The sequence below is a fragment of the Harpegnathos saltator genome, unplaced genomic scaffold, assembly GCF_003227715.2.
Source record: "Harpegnathos saltator strain DR-91 unplaced genomic scaffold, Hsal_v8.6 scaffold236, whole genome shotgun sequence".
NCBI classification, from domain to species: domain Eukaryota; kingdom Metazoa; phylum Arthropoda; class Insecta; order Hymenoptera; family Formicidae; genus Harpegnathos; species Harpegnathos saltator.
Window position 1 is genome coordinate 258604 of NW_020230024.1, and position 18422 is coordinate 277025.

The window sequence follows — 18422 nt, forward strand, 5'->3', positions numbered from 1 at the left end:
TGAAAGGAAATCGTTTCGATACCATCCCGCGCGTCATCCGAAAGACTTCGACCGCCATACTAAAGGCCATTCCAGCCGATGAGTATAAAAAATGTTTCGAAAAATTTGTTGAACGTTTCCAGCGCTGTATTGACTCAGAAGGAGACTATTTTGAATAAACAAGAATAAAAAACCAAAATAATAAACGCTTTGTATTTTTTTAGACCAGTCTCATTGGATCTGGGTATGACAGACTGTGCACGGCAAGCCCAAAACCCGCCGTGAAATCGCAAAGTCGGAAAGTAATTTTCGCGCCGCGGTAAAATCTCCGTCCGTCACGTACGGGGATTACATGCGAGTGCGCACGCGCGGCGCGTTCGACGTTGTTCGCGATGACGAAACATCAAGCGACGATAGCGAAGATAATACTCGCCGGCTATTACGCGCGCCACTCATTAACGATAGCCATTGTTTGACACGCGTATCCATTTCGACACAAATGCCAAGGTGACTGCGGTGATTACGATTGTTGCGGAGGCACGGTCTTAATTAATATGCGAATCTTACGAGAGGCACGGGCGCGCGCTTGTAACGCGCGTTAAACTCGCGTCGTGCGGCGAATTAACTTCCTTATTAACGACCGCGACACCGCCGTTATATTATATTATATAAGGTGTTAAAACGGGGTATGATATACGTTGTCAGTTGTGGAAGAACAAGAGAAGGAAAAAGAAAACGACAGATCTCCAATTGCGCGGACACGCATCCCGCAGATTTGTGTCGCATCTTCGAATTTTAGATTCCCGCGCGATGTGAGACAAGGAAAAATATAATAGAAGCGAAATCGATGTAAATAATATTCGATTGCTTCGTAGCAAAATATGTAATTGTGACTACTTTCATCACTTTTACTCATTTATTTGTCGACGCTCGTGTCTGTGACATGAATGACGTAGAGTCAACGGTGGAAAGGGGGGAACAACGTGTAGTGATCGCGCGCGCGCGAAAGAGAGAGAGAGAGAGAGAGACGATATAATTTCTAATTCGAGACGCGCGCGCGCGTTACCATAACTTATCCCGGCGTGTAGGAGCTCGCGCAGAAACCACTCGCAAAGTTAGCGAGCGGCGTCATAACGCCGCGTGCGTTATACGGGCAAATCGCTCGATCGGCTGGAAAGGAAATTTACGAGCCGGCTCTACGCTGCAACGTTGCACCGCGATAATTTTCCGGCGACAAATTTCGCTTTCTGCCCCGGGTCGGCAAGAGACGGGTGAGGCAAGAGAGGAGGAGGAGTAGAGTCGCTTTTCAAATCGCGTAAAGATCAATTCACCACTGGAGGCAAGCGGACAACAAGTTGATCGTCGTCGTCTCGACCGATGTCGGATAAATTATGTTCGAAATATCGAGTCTCGCGACGACTGATTATTACGATGCGAGTAACATTCATGAAGGAAAGAAGAGAGAAATTTTGCACGAGTTAACGTATTTTTGCGCGACACACAGATATCTCTCTCTCTCTCTCTCTCTCTCTCTGTGGCAATTCCGTCATGTCCGCGCGCGTGCGCACGCATACGCGTACAGACCGGCAATTAAAAAAGTCCACACGAGAAGATCCACACGCGCGAACGAGGCCGAAAAATAAAAATCTTCGATGTACACGCTCCCTTTGTGCAATCATATTTCATCGGAGAAGGCATATCCTGCGCCTCCTCCTCTCGGATGTACATCAGTCGCAAAATCGATACAGCGTTCCTCGCTTTTGCATCGCGAAAGTTTCGGAGGATACCGCCGCTCGCTCATAACGACGTGACGACACTTTGCGGTGCTGTCACGTTGGTACATCGGTACGCACCGATACACCCCGCACCGTAGCATCGTCGTAATGTGAAACGGCCTTAATCCGTCCTCATCGTCGGTGCCGCGCGCGGCACCGAAACCGGTTCTCAAGTTCTCAGACAGGCCGAAGCTCGGTCCGCGTACATACCGCGCACCATCGATTATCATATTAAATGTACCGGTATGTTTGCGGTCATTGGGTTGAGGTGGGACACGCCGGATTTATACATTCGTTCTTCCATTCTTGCCGCGCGGTCGTCGTATAATCGATACGATTTTGCCCCCGTCATTTTCTGTGTCTCACCCCGTGTGGCCGACGAACGGCCTGCTTCCCCCCCCTCCTCTCTCTCTCTCTCTCTCTCTCTCTCGAGCGCGCGCGCGCGCGCACTCTCGACAGAAACAAAGCGATTGTAACTTTCGGCTGCTTCTCGTGGCTGTGCGCGATTCAACGGCGCGCTTTTCTCGAAATGGCTATCGCAACCACTGAAAAATAATTATGCGGCATTGTTACGCGAACGTCCAATGCGTCCGAGATTGAATTCAAGCGCGCTACGAGTGCACGTGTGTTTACTAATAATAACGAGTTTGCGGTAAATCGTAACAATTACTACAACAGTAGCGACATTAATGCGCCGAAATTTAATGTTTTAACATCATAATGCTGTGGGGAAATGATGAATTGATAGCAAAACGTATGAAATCCTATTGAAATGAATTAATTATTACACGCGAATCATAATGTTGACGTGCAATATTTAGCGTTGGGACGTTCACAATACGGCTGCAAATTAGCCCGATCGTTTTCACGACAAACCGAGTCGAAACGAAATTCTCCGCTTCGCATTTTAGAAACAGCGCGAAATCGCGTTGTCGGCGTAACTCTTGGAAATTCTTCCACCGCGGGGCGTACTGCTCCAATACCTGATATACACACACTCTCTCTCTCTCTCTCTCTCTCTCTCTCTCTCTCTCTCTCTCTCTCTCTCGTTTCTTCCTCACCCGCCGCGTGTTCTCTACGATCGCACTCGAAAGAGCGAACTTGAAAAGGTAAATTAGAGAGTTCCTCGAATCGATCAGACCGTGCACGGTCGGTTGCTACCTCGATGATAATAGGTCGAGAATCTCAGGGGAAGCCGGCAAGAGCACGAACATTGTTTGAGACTCGTGTTATGCGAATAACACACGAACGGCGTTATTGTTATTGTTAGATCGAAGGGAACGCGCGCAACGTGATTGCTCTGGGAAAGAGACACGTGGACTCGCTCGCTCTCTCTCTCTCTCTCTCTCTCTCTCGCTCTCTCTCTCTCTCTCTCTCTCTCTCTCTGCTTCTCTCGAAAAGAGAGAGAGAGAAGCACCAATCGCGTCCTCGCAGACAGCAGACAGAATTTCCACGAAGGAGATGATTAATTCTTCGGCGGAAGCCAAAGTATCCGCGTATATCCGCGACAGGGAAAAGAGAACGACAGAGAGAAAGAGAAAGATCGATACTCGGACCGATCATATCTCTGGCGGATATCGCGCGGATTAGCCTGATTCGGTTTATGTTAATCGAGCTCTCCCGAAGATTGGAAACGTTTTTCTCGGTTTCCGCTCGCCACTCAGGAGTTCCATAATGTATAAGATCGCAATAAGCGTCGCGACGTTCCGATAAAATCCCTTAAGCTCTTTCGCCCACAAAGGGAACCCGCGGGAATATAGGGGTATCTTCGTTATCATAAGTCTTATAATAGCAAATAAAAGTCAACTGGCGGAGGAAACTAAGACGGAAAGATTTTATCGCCGGTGAATTCCCTCGCCGGCTGATGATATCGCGAATCCGCGTGCACTGTGATGACGACGGTATCGGCATTCGGATCAGTTTGCTCTCGCGATTACTTCAGTCCTACTTCAACGATCGCTTCTCATTCTCGAGTGCTCCACCGAGTGACGACCAAATAATAAAGTGGACAAGCACGGTGTCGGTCCCCCTCCCCCCTCCCCCCCCCTCCCCGTCACTCCGACGAACGATTGATTGTGAGGCGACGAAACACGAGCATGCGTGAAAACACGCTTTTTTCCTTTACATTTCTCGTGCACGGCTGCCACTTGATTTTCGGCGGATATTTGGTTTCCACTCGCCTCCCTGTTCGTTCAATTTGCAGTCAGAGAGAGAGAGAGAGAGAGAGAGAGAGAGAGAGAGAGAGCGCAGGGGGCTGAGGGTTAATTGCTCTTTATCGCGCTTATTATTCGAATCGCAGCCAGGCTCCTCGGCCGTCATGGTCAGTCGATCGGAGCCGATTTGTTGATTCCGCGCAACGACGTGTATAGCCGGCAATAGCGCGGTCAAGAGAGTCGATCGGGGATCGATTTGAATGATAATCGGACGGATATGATTGATTTATGAATGCGGGATGGTTGGTGCGCGCTCGCTAGACGAGATTAATCTTCATTACACGACGTTATCCCGTCTGGCTGCTCCCGTGCGCTCGCGAGCGAGCGAGCGAGCGTGCGCGCAAAGCAAAGGGGGCAGTCGAGGAGCTGTATGCGCCGCGGTAGGTAGCCGCATTATTAAGATTGGTACGCGGTCCCAGCAGCCGTTTTCGTGGAGCTGTGCCCCTCGTGGCAACGGAGATTCTCAGGGGCGGACCTGAGAGCGGCGATGAGCAACCTGCGAGGAATGTGATTCGAGACGAGAGCGCGCCGAGCCGCGCGCGAGGTCGCTTTTTTAGCTGCACTTTCTCGCGCGTTCTTCGAACTTGGAGACAAGTGTACGGAAATGCAGGAATCTCGCTCGAATTCACTCGGTTGCTACCGGATGCTCGCACCGCGTACAGGAGTGCAAAATAATGTGAACGAGGGGGGCTCGATGAGAGGTGACGAGAGGCGCGTGAAGAGACGTTGAAGCTTACGAGGGTGGTTGCGCGGAACGTTGGTGGACCAAGTCCGTGCAAAAATGAAAACTACTTAATTTTGCGGGATGAACCTTTCTTATTTATTCTTCAACGCAGTCTCTCCTTTTAGTCTCCTTATACAGGCACTTTGTCCAACGGGCTGCTCCCTTCCAAATAATAAGGCACTTGGTCCAACTCTGCAAAATAGGCATTCGTTTCCGCAATCAGCTCCTAGTTTGAACAAAATCTCCTTCCCACTGGTCATTTCTTCATATTGGGGAACTTCATATTGGGGAACAGGTAGTGGTCCGAGGGGCCAAATCTGAGGAGAATACTGGGAGGAATACTACGGAACTAGTTGAAACCTTAACTCCATCAATTTTGCGGCCGCAACTCCAGAGGTGTGAGCTGGTACGCCGCTGTCGTGATGAAAACGATTCGCCTCGAATCGAAATGAACGCCAGATACAGCGACAAATAGACCGATCTGGCTGAAATTTGTCGCGTGAGTTTTTCCAAGAGAAGCTACGGAAAATACGTCGATAAAATCGCACCAGTGGTGCCCATATGTCCCTTGCACTTGCACGGACTTTTCAACCATCGCTTTCGCACAAATAACAACGCGATATAACAAGCATGACAAATGCACGCGACATTTAAAGAGCCTCACATCCTTGCTCTCGCCTCATTCGCGCGCGTTTCCGCGTTTCCTTAATGGCTTACAAATGGCTTATAATTCGGCGCTGAAAGTCAGAGCTCGCTTTGCAGATTCGGCTTTTTCGAATCGCGCGCGTTGTCAAAGTGCCGGGCAACTCGTTGAATTCGCAAGGAGACACGGTCCCGCGGATCTATGCGAGGCCGTATCCAGACTTCGACACCTCCTACCGACCGTCCCTCCGCTCGTTTCCGCTCCTCTCTAAGTCAGCTTCTTGATTCACGGGAATAGTGGCTCGAACCGGATTTACATTATGTAAAGACGCGCAATGTCGCCCGCCCAGCGCGCGATTCGAGTCGCTCGGCTTTTGAGAATTTCTATCGAGTGTTGCGACAACAGGAATACGAGGTAGAGACGACAAGGTGCCGGCGAAGCACGCCGTGTTACAATCGTCTTGTATAATGTCCGTTTGTTTTATTCAATCGAAGATGGACGAGCATGGGAAATTGGTTGGTTCGAAGTTCGGCCGGTTCCTCAAATCGCGTTATATCGCATCCCGAGATCGAGATCGAGCGCGTTGCAATTTTGCAGCGGCATATTCGTCATCGATTCCAAGTTATTGGGTCACTCTGACCAGCAGCCTGCGACCCGCAGGCAAAAGCGACCGAGCTGCCAAGTTTTGCAAATGAAATGATAAAGAGGGAGGGAGGGAGGGAGGGAGGGGATTTCTGGCGCGTCCACGCCTCACGGTTACTCTCTGTTCGCTTTGTGTGATTCCAACGGAAACCGACCCAGATCTGGGTCTGCCCTTCGACCTCCGCCGAGCGTCGGATGATGTCTACTCGGTGAGTCACGAAGTGAATACTCGACGCACGAGCAGCCCGGGTACTCCGGGGAAGGAGAAACAGCCGGTGCGGATATGTCGGCGGACCAACGCGGCTCCGGGCGGACCAACTCGAAGAGTTGGATCCAGGTTGATGAGAAACATATCTCCCACAGATTACACAGATTCCAAGGTTATTTGGCGTGAGACTCACCGCGAGTTCGCTGAAAATTGTGAGGCCACACACGAACTTGAACACAAGGAGTACGACGACGACGTTCAATTACCGAGAGTGTACCGAGAGAGCGTACCGGAGTACGTGTACGCCGATGTGGAATTAATATACGACAGAATAATTCCCACTCAATGACGGCGGCGGCGGCGGGATCAATCACGGGAGCGGAAACGAGGTGATATGTAAAGCAAAGTGTCGATACCGCGAAGCACCGTCTCTCTCGTCCAACGAAAGCTCCCGCGGCCAAATGAGCTTCTCACCGGGACCGGCTCGATCGATCCGACTCGTATAATTGATCGAATCAATTCTACCCCCACGTACGCGCGCAGTTCCGCGCCGACCCGACTATCGCGATGTTTCATTCGTGGAACGCGTCGAAAAGCGGCGCCGGAGAAACATCGAACTTGGCCGACCAACACAAGCGAGAAAGTTCCAACTGCTCCGATAGTTTGGAACTACTCGCGAAATAGCCGATGCTTCGACGCCGCTGCACTATCACGAGGTTACGTCCAAACAACGAACAACACTGTGAGATGGACCCGAAGGGACAGGTACAACGAGGGAGGAGAGGAGAAAGAGCAAGAAGACGAAGAAGAAGAAGAAGAAGAAGAAGAAGAAGAAGAAGAAGAAGAAGCAGACGATTGGGATCGACCTCGTCATCAGCAGGCGAGTCCTCCTTTGCGATCGGCTCACGGGGTTCAGGAAGGCGCGCACGCGAGAGAGAGAGAGAGAGAGAGAGAGAGAGGGGGGGAGGGGGGAGGAGGAGAGAAAACGAGAGAAGGAAAGGAAGAAAAAGGGACAATAAAGATGACGTTGCACCCAAGTCGTGGCATCTGCCCTAGGAAGAGGTGGAACAGCTGTGGCCGAAGGAGGTGAAGCGGACAAATAGCGAAGAAGGGAAAGGAGAAGCGAGAGAGAGAGAGAGAGAGAGAGAGAGAGGGGGGGGAGGGGGAGGGGGAGGACGGACGGAGAGCAAAGAGGGACGAAAACGCGAGAAAGGGAGATAGATGGGTGGATAAGGGGAACAAGAGGGGGGAGGGGATGAGGGGAGAAAAGGGAGAGGCATGCCTCTAGCCACGATGGGCTTCGAGTCCGAAGCGGATAAAGAGAGAAATGGGCAGCCACCGGCGGGGAAAAAGACAGACAGGGCTGAAGAGCGAGAGAAAGGGGAGGAGGGCTGTGTGGAAAGGGGCGATAAAGGGGCATGGAAAAGGAGCTGGCAACGTTGCCCGATCGATAGAAGAGTGGGACCTGCGAGGCGCGGCAACGTCGCGAAGCGTCTGCTTTAATGCAGCGGTTCTCATCGTAGGTTCCACGAGATGAGAAATCGCGTTATTTTTCGCACTACAACGTGCTGGATTCGCAGTGGGCTTGTCGCACTTGTCGCCGGTGTAATCGTGTTTGGATTATGCGAGAATAGATACATATATTCGCGCGTGGAAACAACATTGTGCTGTCTACGCTGGAATCGCGCAAGGACGCGGTTCTCACATCCAGTTTTCAGAACAAATCGCGTTATTGGTCACTCGATTGAGAAAAGTGACCGACAACTACTGAAAGTGCTGAAAATTCGCGAGTGTTGCGAAGTACAAAGGACGGCAGTCCTTTTGTCGTCTTATCCAGTTTTCGCTGTTGCGCGAAAAGATCGACTCCGAATTCGACTGAATTCGAGCGTGCTGGTGTATTTCCGCGTTCGGAAGATTTACAGCTTCTCCCTCTCGGGCTGAGATTTTCGAATTTATTTTTTGAATTCCCGCACACAATACACGTGTGAGCGGGCGACTGTCTGCAACTATAGTCGGGAAAACTCAACTTTTCTAGCGCTTGCGTGGAAAACTGCGCGGGGAATCTTCTGCAAAATCGATCGCGGCTGCGATCTCTTGGGTGTGCGAGTCTTCCGAGTCGCGGAACCGTTTTTGCCAGACCGGTTTGCGAATTGCGCATCGAACTTTTTCGCACGTACGACGACGACGACGACGACGACGACGACGACGACGACAACAACGACGATGGGAAGCGCGGGGAGGAAGACAGCAGCGCGCGGTTGGGCGTGGCGGTCGCCGGACATGATAATTTGTCTTAAACGGACATAATTGAGCAAAGTGATAAAAAACGAAGAGAAGAAAAGGGCATATGCGAAGCGCGTCCACAAAGGAACACGGGCACGCGGTTTTGAGAGAACCGGCCGCGGCGGTCTAGTATTCCGTTTTATGCGGAACGGCTAAATCACAGGTGACGCAAATTGGCACGCGGCTTTGAACTCGGAATATTCGCGCGCTGGATTTTGCGCGATAATTTCAAGCCGACAAATTCGGCGAGACTTTCGATAAAGACCTCAAGTGGCGGCGCATCGTAGCTCTGTTGTGGCGTGTACGTGTATTCGGCCGACGCTAAAATATCGCTGCACTCTTTTAGCGCACACACAGTATCTCTTTCTCCCTCGTTTTGTCATTTATTCCCTTTTATCATTCGGTCTTTTATAACGAGCAAAAAGTTTATATTCCGCTCTACAAAGGTTTTCTCTCTCTCTCTCTCTCTCTCTCTCTCTCTTTCTCTCTCTCTCTCTCTCTCTCTCTCTGGCTCCCTCCCTCGCTCGTACGGTCGCCATACCTATCGTTACGTGTGGTCAATTAATTTTAAACGATTTTCACGCACATTTTTCAGCCCCGACAAGCCTCTCGATGGCGATACGAGAATGGGCGAGGATATCGATCAGAGTTTCGGTGACGGCCATGAGCCGCGCGATGCATTCTAAGAATCGGATATTATCGCATATATTCCATCGCGAGTGGTGAAATATTAACGAGTAATTATTGTAGTTGTCGTTTACGTATGAATTATTCTTGGCGTACTGTTCTCGTGTTTAGAAACGTCTTTTATCGAGCGTTCACGGAGTGCAACAGTGTAATCGTGGCAGCAACGTGCACGACCATTCGCGTCCTCCTCTCTCTCTCTCTCTCTCTCTCTCTCTCTCTCTCTCTCTCTCTCTCTCTCTCTCTCCCGCGAAATAAATAATTTATGAATGAGGTATGGCCGACTGTCGGCACCTCGCATAGCCACATATCTCAGGAACGTGGCGTAGTCGAACGTAAAAAGGGGCGGCAAACATCGCGGTGCATGACCTGTACAGAAGAACGCATAATTCCGAGAGAATCCGGCAGGTGTTCGCAGTTGTGTGTCGTGCAAAGAAACAAGAGAGGCGTTTCGAGATCTTCGTCAACGTGCGAAACGCATGTCGCCGGTGGCGAAGAAAAACGCCTGTCCGTCCGTCCGTCCGTCCGACGTTTTGCAAAACTACGTGAAAATCACGCAAACCACGACAGAGGAAAACGAACATTGAGCGTGAATTTCGAGGTAGACTCCGCGCAAGATATTCCAGAGAGATGGTCCCTCTCTCTCTCTCTCTCTCTCTCTCATTCTCGTTGTTTGCGCGAAAAACGGGGAGACAAAGGGCTGAAAGTAACGACGATTTCGTGCGCGTTATTCGGGCGGTTCTCTCATCGCGTCGTCTCCAGCGTAGGAGGAGAACGAAAGACTGGCGCTGGCGCTAAGCATTTTATATTCTTAATGGAGACAAACTCGCGGGCGAAATACGACAGCCTCTTTTTCGTTCGTGACATTCGCCGCACGACGCGCGGCGGCTCGTGCCGTTGCACGGCATCAAGTCTCCCCCGGAAGAAGTCGACGGGGAATGCGGGCAATGCGGCATCGCGAGGACGCTGAAGATTCGTCGGACCCCGACGCTTAAATTAAATCTAACATCGCAACGCACTCGCGCGCGTGCAGGCGAAAGAAGCGACCACGAGCTCTCTTTGCTCCCCTATTCCCTCATACTCGTCCGTTACTCTCGTTTAGGGGAGAGGTAGTTTGTGACGACTCGTGTACCTACGGCGCCGTCTCGGAGATTCCGAAGGTTTTTGTTATCGCCGACCATTTCCCGGCACAAGAGAGAGAGAGAGAGAGAGAGAGAGAGAGAGAGAGAGAGAGGGGGAAGGGAGGGAGGGAGGCGGATTATTGGGCTATAACAGCTACCTTTTTGCTCTTGTGGAACTGTCTTTGAAAACTTTCCGTCCTCTCGTCGTTCTTTCGCGGCTTTCTTTCTCGCGCGAGCGCGCTCGCTTTGTCCTCGCGACCGTACGTCAGGATTTTCAGCTGGTCGAAGCGAAGAAATCCCGCCGTTCCGCGGAAGCTCACGAGTCCCCGATAATTCTCGACATCTAACAACCTACGACCGATTGTTCCGCTCGTGAGAGCTTCCGGCGAGATTAGCGGCCAGAGCGAAAGTTCGCGCGTCGCGTCGCGCATCGCATTGCGTTCGCGACGGCCTCGAGTTTTCTCGGCTCGCTACCGTCGGCTCGATTCCGGAGATAGATTTCGTCTAATGTATCTGAATGGAACGTAAATTGCGTCCGTGTCGGAGGAGCGCGGAAAAGCGCGAATATGACGCGATGCGCAAGATCGCGGATCGGCGCGGCGGCGGGGGGGGGGAGGAGGAGGAGGAGGAGGAGGAGGACTTGAGCGTCGCAATTTGGCGTATTAAGCTTCGATGAAAAATTCAATGGCGAACCCCACCGTCGCCGCCGTGATTTTACGAAATTCTCGTTACGGCCGTTCTGGAGGGGAGATCACAAAACGGATTTCAATCATTTATCCATTACGTCGGACGACAAAGTAGAAATAAAGGGAAGGTCGCGGGCGCGAGCGAGCGCAATCGGGCTACGATGAAATATTCCGGGGTAAAGTAGGATTTCATGTCGGGGCGCTCGTCGAACGAGCTTCCGATGTAGCAAAGGGCCCCCCGACCCTGCGGTGCCTCACGCGAGAGAGCGTGGAAACTAACGGTAAGAGTAATTGCAAATAAATTCGTGACGTCACGGATGAATCGCGCCGGCGATAAAACGTAATGATGTGGACGAGCCTTTGGTCGATCAATAAACGCTCCTAGCCTGGCCGCGGTCGGGAAAGGCCGCGAAAGAGTTCGACGATAATCCACCAGAGAGTGGAAGGGTAGGGAGAGAGAGAGAGAGAGAGAGAGAGAGAGAGAGAGACCATCTCTCGGCGGGCAAGAATCGTGCACCTTGATCACGTCTATTTATAAGAATGCCAGACGTGACGTAAATTCTAATTGATATCGAAACGAGCGCTTGTGCCACCGCCGGTTAAACGCTTTCGTAATAATAATCGGCCATACCGAATATAACGAACGGGAATTTTCGCTGAGGGTTTACGTCGCCGTAAACTTCGATTCTGCGCGATAAATCACGCGTCGCGCTCGCGAGAGAACGCGAACGAGCGAGCAGGTAAGGCAGGGAAAAATTATCGCGTCGTTTCGCAGTTTCGAAGCCCCGAGACTTGAGAAAGAAAAAAAAAGATTCCACCTAGAATCGCGGCAACGTACTTGCGGCGTCTCTAATGAATTTCTAATTACCGGATAATATAACGTGTAATCGGCGTGTTTGCTCAAAGGTTCGCGCATGGCGAGTTTCCGCGAGGCTTGGAAATTCCACGACGGCTTGAGTATTAATTAATGCTCAACGATCGCGACAGTCCGCCGCGACAGCTCTCTTGGCCTGTGATGATCGCACGTTTCGAAACTAGAACATTTATACATCAACGGAAGGCACGTAACAAGTACGGCCAGTACGGTAGGCGCGTCTTACATGCTGCGCCGAGAAAACGCGATACTCGCGATAAAAAAGAAAAAGAAAAAAAAAGAAAAAAAAACTCGATAACGATCCGTTATTAATCGCCGCGCGTAGTAGAGTCGTTTTCTACTACGCGGCGGTCGCGAGCATATATTTCCTCTCGTCGCGGTCAACACACTCGCCCGTCAAAACGGCGACAAGCCGAGAAGCTCGTTCTGCTCGAAGGGATACAATATCGTAGGATCTGTCCTCTTTACGCCGTGATTCTACGCGCGACCCGCCGCCGCTCTTCTCATCCCCGCGCGGATTCACGTACTCACCCTCTCTTTATCGTTCTCCATTTTATCCAGATAAAGCGTCGCGCTCGCTTTAAGAGGGCGATAACGACTACGTAGATATAAGCCACCGTGTGTAACACACAAGGCTGCGAAGAGAATCGATAACGCGACACCGTCGCTTTCGTTGCAACGCGATTTCAGCAACGCGACCACCGACCCCCTCTCGCGAGCGTGCGAGAGGACAGACGTCCCTGGAAAAATTGGCGCTCCCAGCGCGCTTCGGGCTTGCGAAAAGGAAGCCAGGGAAGAAAGGCTCCGAGGGGCGAGAAATTACGCGACGATGGAGACGATTTATCGGCGGTTCGCGCCGATCGTTTTGATACTGGCGCAGACGACACTCGTCTGCGCGTTCACGATATCGTACGTACAAAAGACTGTGTGATTATCACCGCGCTGTGATGATACGTGATGAAGCGTGATGATTCGCTCGCCAAATTCGACGCTCGCTCGCGAGCAAATGCGATTTCGTTATTTCGTAATGTACGCGCGAAGCACACGCGCAATGTTTCTCGGCTCTGTCCGTAACGTAAATCACACTTTTCGTGTCTCTCGTTGGAGAATACGCAGAATTTTTCTCGGCAAGAGCGCGCGTCTCAGCTCCGCATCTGAACATGCATCCGAGTGTCTGAGAGAGATTAGGCCGAGGATTCCGCGGCGGGTCGTCGACAGTCCTCACGGCTATTCTTCGCGCTGACCGACGTCGCGGCGTTTCGCGAGCAGAGACCGCGGTTTTCACAAATCTCGCGAGAGGTCTCGCGACGGCAGCTCTCTCCCTTAGCCCAGCCTAGCGTAGAGCTACGTCTTGAATAAATTATGTTTATCTATCTCGCTGTCCGCGGATTAACAGCGTCAGGGATTTGCAGCCGCTCGACCGGACCGGAAACACATCGCTCTCATTAGAGAGCGTAATTACGAGTCGTTGTACGTGACTGGCTCGGTGGTGTCGCAACCGATAGATAAGCAATTCCCGAAGCAATTCGCGGCTTTACAATGGACGGTGATACGCGAAAGTATAACGAGACTGCGCGCCGGTGCTCTAACGAGCGAAGAAGAAACCTCAACTGCGAAAAGTAAAGACACACAAGTTCGCCTCGTTTCGCCAAGTTCTCTCGTTTCCCGACGAAATCAAATCGATATAGATTCTTCTTCATTTTTAAAAGCACGGAGTGCTATCACGGAGTCGAGGTACATATATACAAGCATTTCACGTCGAAGCATTTTTTCTCGTTCCCCTCCTTCTCCGCGTCCCTCACTCCTCTTCATCCGCGTCTCTAAATTTCACGCACATAAATATTGTCGCGGGGTTAATGGAAAAACAGTATATTTTCTGTACTGTTTATTTTTTTCCTTTCTCTCTTGTACAGCATTGCGCGCGCGCGCGCGCGATACGTGCATTAAATGAATAGCCGGGAAAAGTCGGTCGATGTCGTACAATGTATAGCTCATTCCCGGTACAGTGACAATACATTAAGTTTAATGAATGAATAACCATTCTTTCGTCGACCGCTGCGGAACGACATTTGCTCTTTGCATTTTTCACCACGTCGATGCGAACAATTTGTGTCACTTGGGAACGAATCTATGGCCTGGTATACAGGAGCGTGCGCTCGGGAAAAACACACACGGCCAATAAATATTTCCTCGCCTCGTGTGCTCGTGTGCTCGTGGCGTGACACACGAAGAGATCGAAGAGTCGCGCGCGAGCGGTAATATAATGTTGCGAATCGCGGGCGGATTTCACGCCGAGTGACGGTGTGTCTGGCGCGAAAGCTCGCGCCGGCTCAGCCGCGAGAGGCCGGTTTCGCGAAGAAGCACCCGGGGAGACACACGCACGCGATCGTATCTTTTACACGCGTTTTCCAAGTCGAACGCGAGCATGAGCATCGACGCGAAGCGATGCCGACTGTGTTTGTACGCGCGAGCGGGAAGTCGCCGCGCCGGCTCAGCCGGCGGAAATGGCTCGCCGTGAAGCGGTCAGCCATCAAAATCCCGCGCTTTATTCCGGCCTTATGAAAGAACCCCGAGGGAGACGCGGACAGAGGGAGGGGGCGTGGACGGAAGACACGCGCGAGAGCGCTTTCTGGGATTCGACGGGTCGCGATCTCGCGTTACATGTCGCCGGCGTGACCGAATGGGAGAGACATTTGCATCGTGACAAATGATCCTCGTGCACTCGCGCCGGCCAATCGAGGCCGTGCGTCGCGACGACAGGGGGTTTCAGGGGGTGTCAGAGTTAATAATGTCGAATGTAAAATTACGTCTGTCTGTCTCTCTCTCTCTCTCTCTCTCTCCCTCTCTCTCTCTCTCTCTCTCTCTCTCTCTCTCTCTCTCTCTCTCTCTCTCTCTCCCTCTTTTTTCTCTCTCTCTCTCTCTCTCTCTCTCTCTCTCTCTCTCTCTCCCTCGTCGAGAGATAAAGCGAGAGGGGAGGGGGAGGAGGAGGAGAGAGGCAGATTTTTTTTCGCAGTGTTAAAAGCATAAAACTCGCGCCGGAGCGCCGTGTACGGCAGCTTAATTATCACGCATTAACAGACGCAACGTGCTCAAAGAGAAGTACAACGAGCGTTCTCCGTCTAGCCCTCTAGCCAGGCCCTTTATGCTCCTATACGAGATAACGGGATATGTTACAAAGCTAAATATTATTTGTACGGGGGCGGTGTGTAATTCTAGATTTTTACCGGAGAATCCGTTGGGATCGAAAGGGCGAGCGAGGGGGAAGAAGACCGACCGAGCGGGAGGTCGTGGAAACACGGACTCTCTCTCTCTCTCTCTCTCGAAAGAAGCTACTGCTGTTTTGCCCCCGACAACGGACGGGCGCCTGCCGCTTTTTTTCCACCAAACAAGGAAGAATGGATCTCTCGCAGCATGAGATCATCGCGTCGCACATATCTCTTATGAGAATATGTTCCCTCTGCTCTGCTCTGCTCTGCAGTTTTCGGGCTCGCAAAGTCACCAAATTCCAAGTCGCGCGCGACTTGCGACGAGCTGCGACGGCGACTTTAGAAGAGTTTCTTACTTGTGCCGTTCTTGGATTTGTCAATTCCCCGATCGGTAACAATTGCCGACTGCCGAACGTGATACAATTGCATAATAAATATCCGATGACCGCGACCGATGGCCGCGAGAGTGCGCGCGTGCGCACACGATGTGCAATGTTGAGCGCACGATATGCTAATCGAGCGAATATATACTTGGCCATTGTGGAAACAACACCTGGCGCGGTGTCGGATTTCCGCCGTCTAGGTGACGACCAAATGTTTCTATCTCGCTGTCAGACGCGCGCGCGCACGCACGAAGAACGAGGGTGCGCCCACCGCGAAGCGGACACGCGGATGGGGCAATGAACCGCGTCGCGCGTCGCGTGGCGTGTCCAAAAAAGGTCGCCACGTCGTTGTTTATTATTATTATGACCAGAGTCGTTGATCTCATGTGCACTTGCGCGAGAAACTGCACCTCGGTCGTCGGGAAATACCCAAGTATCGTCGTCGTGTTGAGACACCTGTCATTGTTGCTCATAGGATCGCATTATTCTTCACACTATGGCTGCGTTCCGATATTCACTGCTAGCACTGAAATTCTATGGTATACGTGACACAAACTATGTATTTTCAGTACTGACAGTGAATTTCGGAACGCAGCCATTGTATCGTGCGTGTAGACGCATTATGTACAAATACGTTGCTTCCAGAAGAATACAGTTGAGACAGTTAATGACACTCGATGATATTAAATCGCGGAAAGAGAGAGAGAGAGAGAGAGAGGGGGGGAGAGAGAGAGAGAGACGCTCATATTGCCGTCAAAGGATCATAATGCTAACATAGTGAAAACACAATGAAAAAGTCGACATTTTGTCCTGTGAATAATCGAAATGTATGCATATGGATTGATACAATTCTTTTTACGCACGCGCGCGCGCGTGCGTGTTGTGTATGTGTGTGTGTGTGTGTGTGTATATGAGACGCCAGTATTTTTTTCCAAAAAGAAGCACGACGCGTATTCCGCAATTTGGCGATACTTGAAACTTTAGCGCGTAATCGCGCGGCACGAGCACGACAGTGGCCATTCCATTTCAAGGAGCTTGAAACGATTAAAGAAAGGAACTCACCAAGGGTAAGGTAAGGCAACGAAACTATGAAACTCGAGCGAGCGACACGCCCGTACTATGAAAGCCGCAAGTTCGGAAATTGCTCGCGCGATCCGCCGTGGCTCGATCTCTTCCCCGGAACTCGAGCGCACTCACCTTGTTTCCATACCAGAATCCGCAAGGATGTCACGTTGCGCGCCGTACGTAGGACGACGTTCCGTCGAAGGCGGTGGCGGCACAGGACGTCTTGGCGGCGTTCCCTGAAAATGTCGTCGGTGCTGATGGTGCTGTTGATAATGATGTTGTTGTTGATGCTGCCGCTGTTGCTGCTGCTGCTGCTGCTGCTGCTGCTGATGGTGGTGGTGGTGGTGGTGGTGGTGGTGGTGGTGGTGGTGATAGTGGTGTTGCTGCTGGTGGCGTTGAACAAGCGACGGGTGAATCTGAATCCGGTGAGCCGCGCCTGGCACCCTCCAGCAGAGCACATATGGGATCACAAAGTCAGGTTTGACTTGCACCAACGGCAGTAGGCGATACTCGATCTCACGGGGGTTGAAGGACACTGATCGGCCGCTCGTGTTGTTCGCGCTAGATCCGCGCACCGGAAGACGACCCTCTCCGCGGAGGACGTTGTAGTTGCGCCAGCCAAGGTCACGGGGTAACATGTCACGAGGACATCCCTGCCAGCCGCGAGCTACCGGCCTCTTGTGCGTCTCGCCATGGTGTCAAGGATATACGCAATTCTTCGCTCTCGACGAATGACCGAAGATAGCCTGAGCGGGTATAGTCCACGACGCGTCGATTGATCAATCCTCGAGCAGGAGGAGGAGGAGGAGGAGGAGGAGAACTTCTCGACTCACCGCGGCAGTCGGGAGGTTTCCTTTCGCTCGCGCGACGACAAGACGTAACACAATCGTGTACGATCGTGGGGCGAAACGCGAGCGAACGCTTCTCTGCGAAGCAGAGAGAGAGAGAGAGAGAGAGAGAGAGAGAGAGAGAGAGAGAGAGAGAGAGGGAGGGAGGGCGAGAGAGAGAGAGAGGGAGAGGGAGAAAGAGAGAGGAAAGGGGAGAGCGAAAGGGGAAGAGAGAAAGAGAGAAAACGAGAGAGAGAGAGGGAGAGAGAGAGAGGGAGGGAGGGAGAGAGAGAGAGAGAGAAGGGGGGAGAGAAAGAGACACGCTTATTAGCGATTCCACGCGCAGCCGTTTAAATGCACTCGGCAATCGATAGTCTCTTCGTGCACTCGCTTGCCACTGAGAACGCAAGCCCGACGCAACCGCTACTACCCCCGTGTGTCGTCGCGGCACAGAGCGCGGCCGCCGACGCTCTCCCAAGGGCGGGCTCTGATTTTTGTGAGCTTCTCCTCGGTCGATTCGATCAGGGTCCCGGCGCGACGACCGCTCGCAAACAACGCCGAGCGTTCGAGACGGACGAGAAAACGAGCGGACTCCTCGGCAGCGTCATCCTCGACGAGCGGGAAGCGCGTGTGCCGTCACGAGGAAATTCGGGATCACTGGGAGGACCGGGAGGGCGGCGAGACAGACGCCCGGCACTCCCTTCTCGCGCGACAACACTCCGACCTTAGCATCGACTTCCACGACCGGAGCCGAACGGGCGAGAGCGAACGAACCCAACGAACGAACGGACGTGGAACGAAAGGCGAGAGAGGAACGCAGCCCCCAAGGATCTCCGCGGCGCGCCACGAATTTCAAACCGAGCTGCGCGCGCAATTTACGTGCCTCAGGGCTGTCTCGAGGAAAGGCCGCGAGAGAGGTGCCGCGATGGAAAAATCGCGGACCGACGAGCGACGACGACGACGACGACGACGACGTCAGAGTCACGTTGTCGACGAATTTTTGCAATCAGGCGAACCTCGAGGCGCTACAACGAGGTCCAGCCACGCGAGGTACATAGTCCGAGAGTGACGAGAGGCTAAAACGGCCGAACGAGGCCAACTATGTAACT

General features: G+C 52.2%; 2 protein-coding genes across 2 annotated transcripts in view; both read right to left on the reverse strand.

The window, feature by feature from the left end:
• LOC105181574 (protein gustavus) overlaps nt 1-16656 on the reverse strand; it is a 165431-nt gene extending 148775 nt beyond the window's left edge. The window contains exon 1 of the mRNA XM_011138440.3: nt 16619-16656. Coding sequence (XP_011136742.1) covers nt 16619-16629 — 11 coding nt within the window. The 5' untranslated portion in view covers nt 16630-16656. The remainder of the gene's footprint in view (nt 1-16618) is intronic.
• LOC109503692 (uncharacterized histidine-rich protein DDB_G0274557) lies at nt 16615-17420 on the reverse strand. Its single transcript, XM_019840631.2, has one exon. It carries the CDS (start codon nt 17122-17124, stop codon nt 16615-16617), a length of 510 nt encoding a protein of 169 aa, XP_019696190.2. The 5' UTR covers nt 17125-17420.
• Nucleotides 17421-18422: the final 1002 nt, after the last annotated feature.

Excerpts from the sequence above, each read along its gene's own strand:
- LOC109503692 (XM_019840631.2), bottom strand. The coding sequence starts at position 17,124 with ATGTTACCCCGTGACCTTGGCTGGCGCAACTACAACGTCCTCCGCGGA.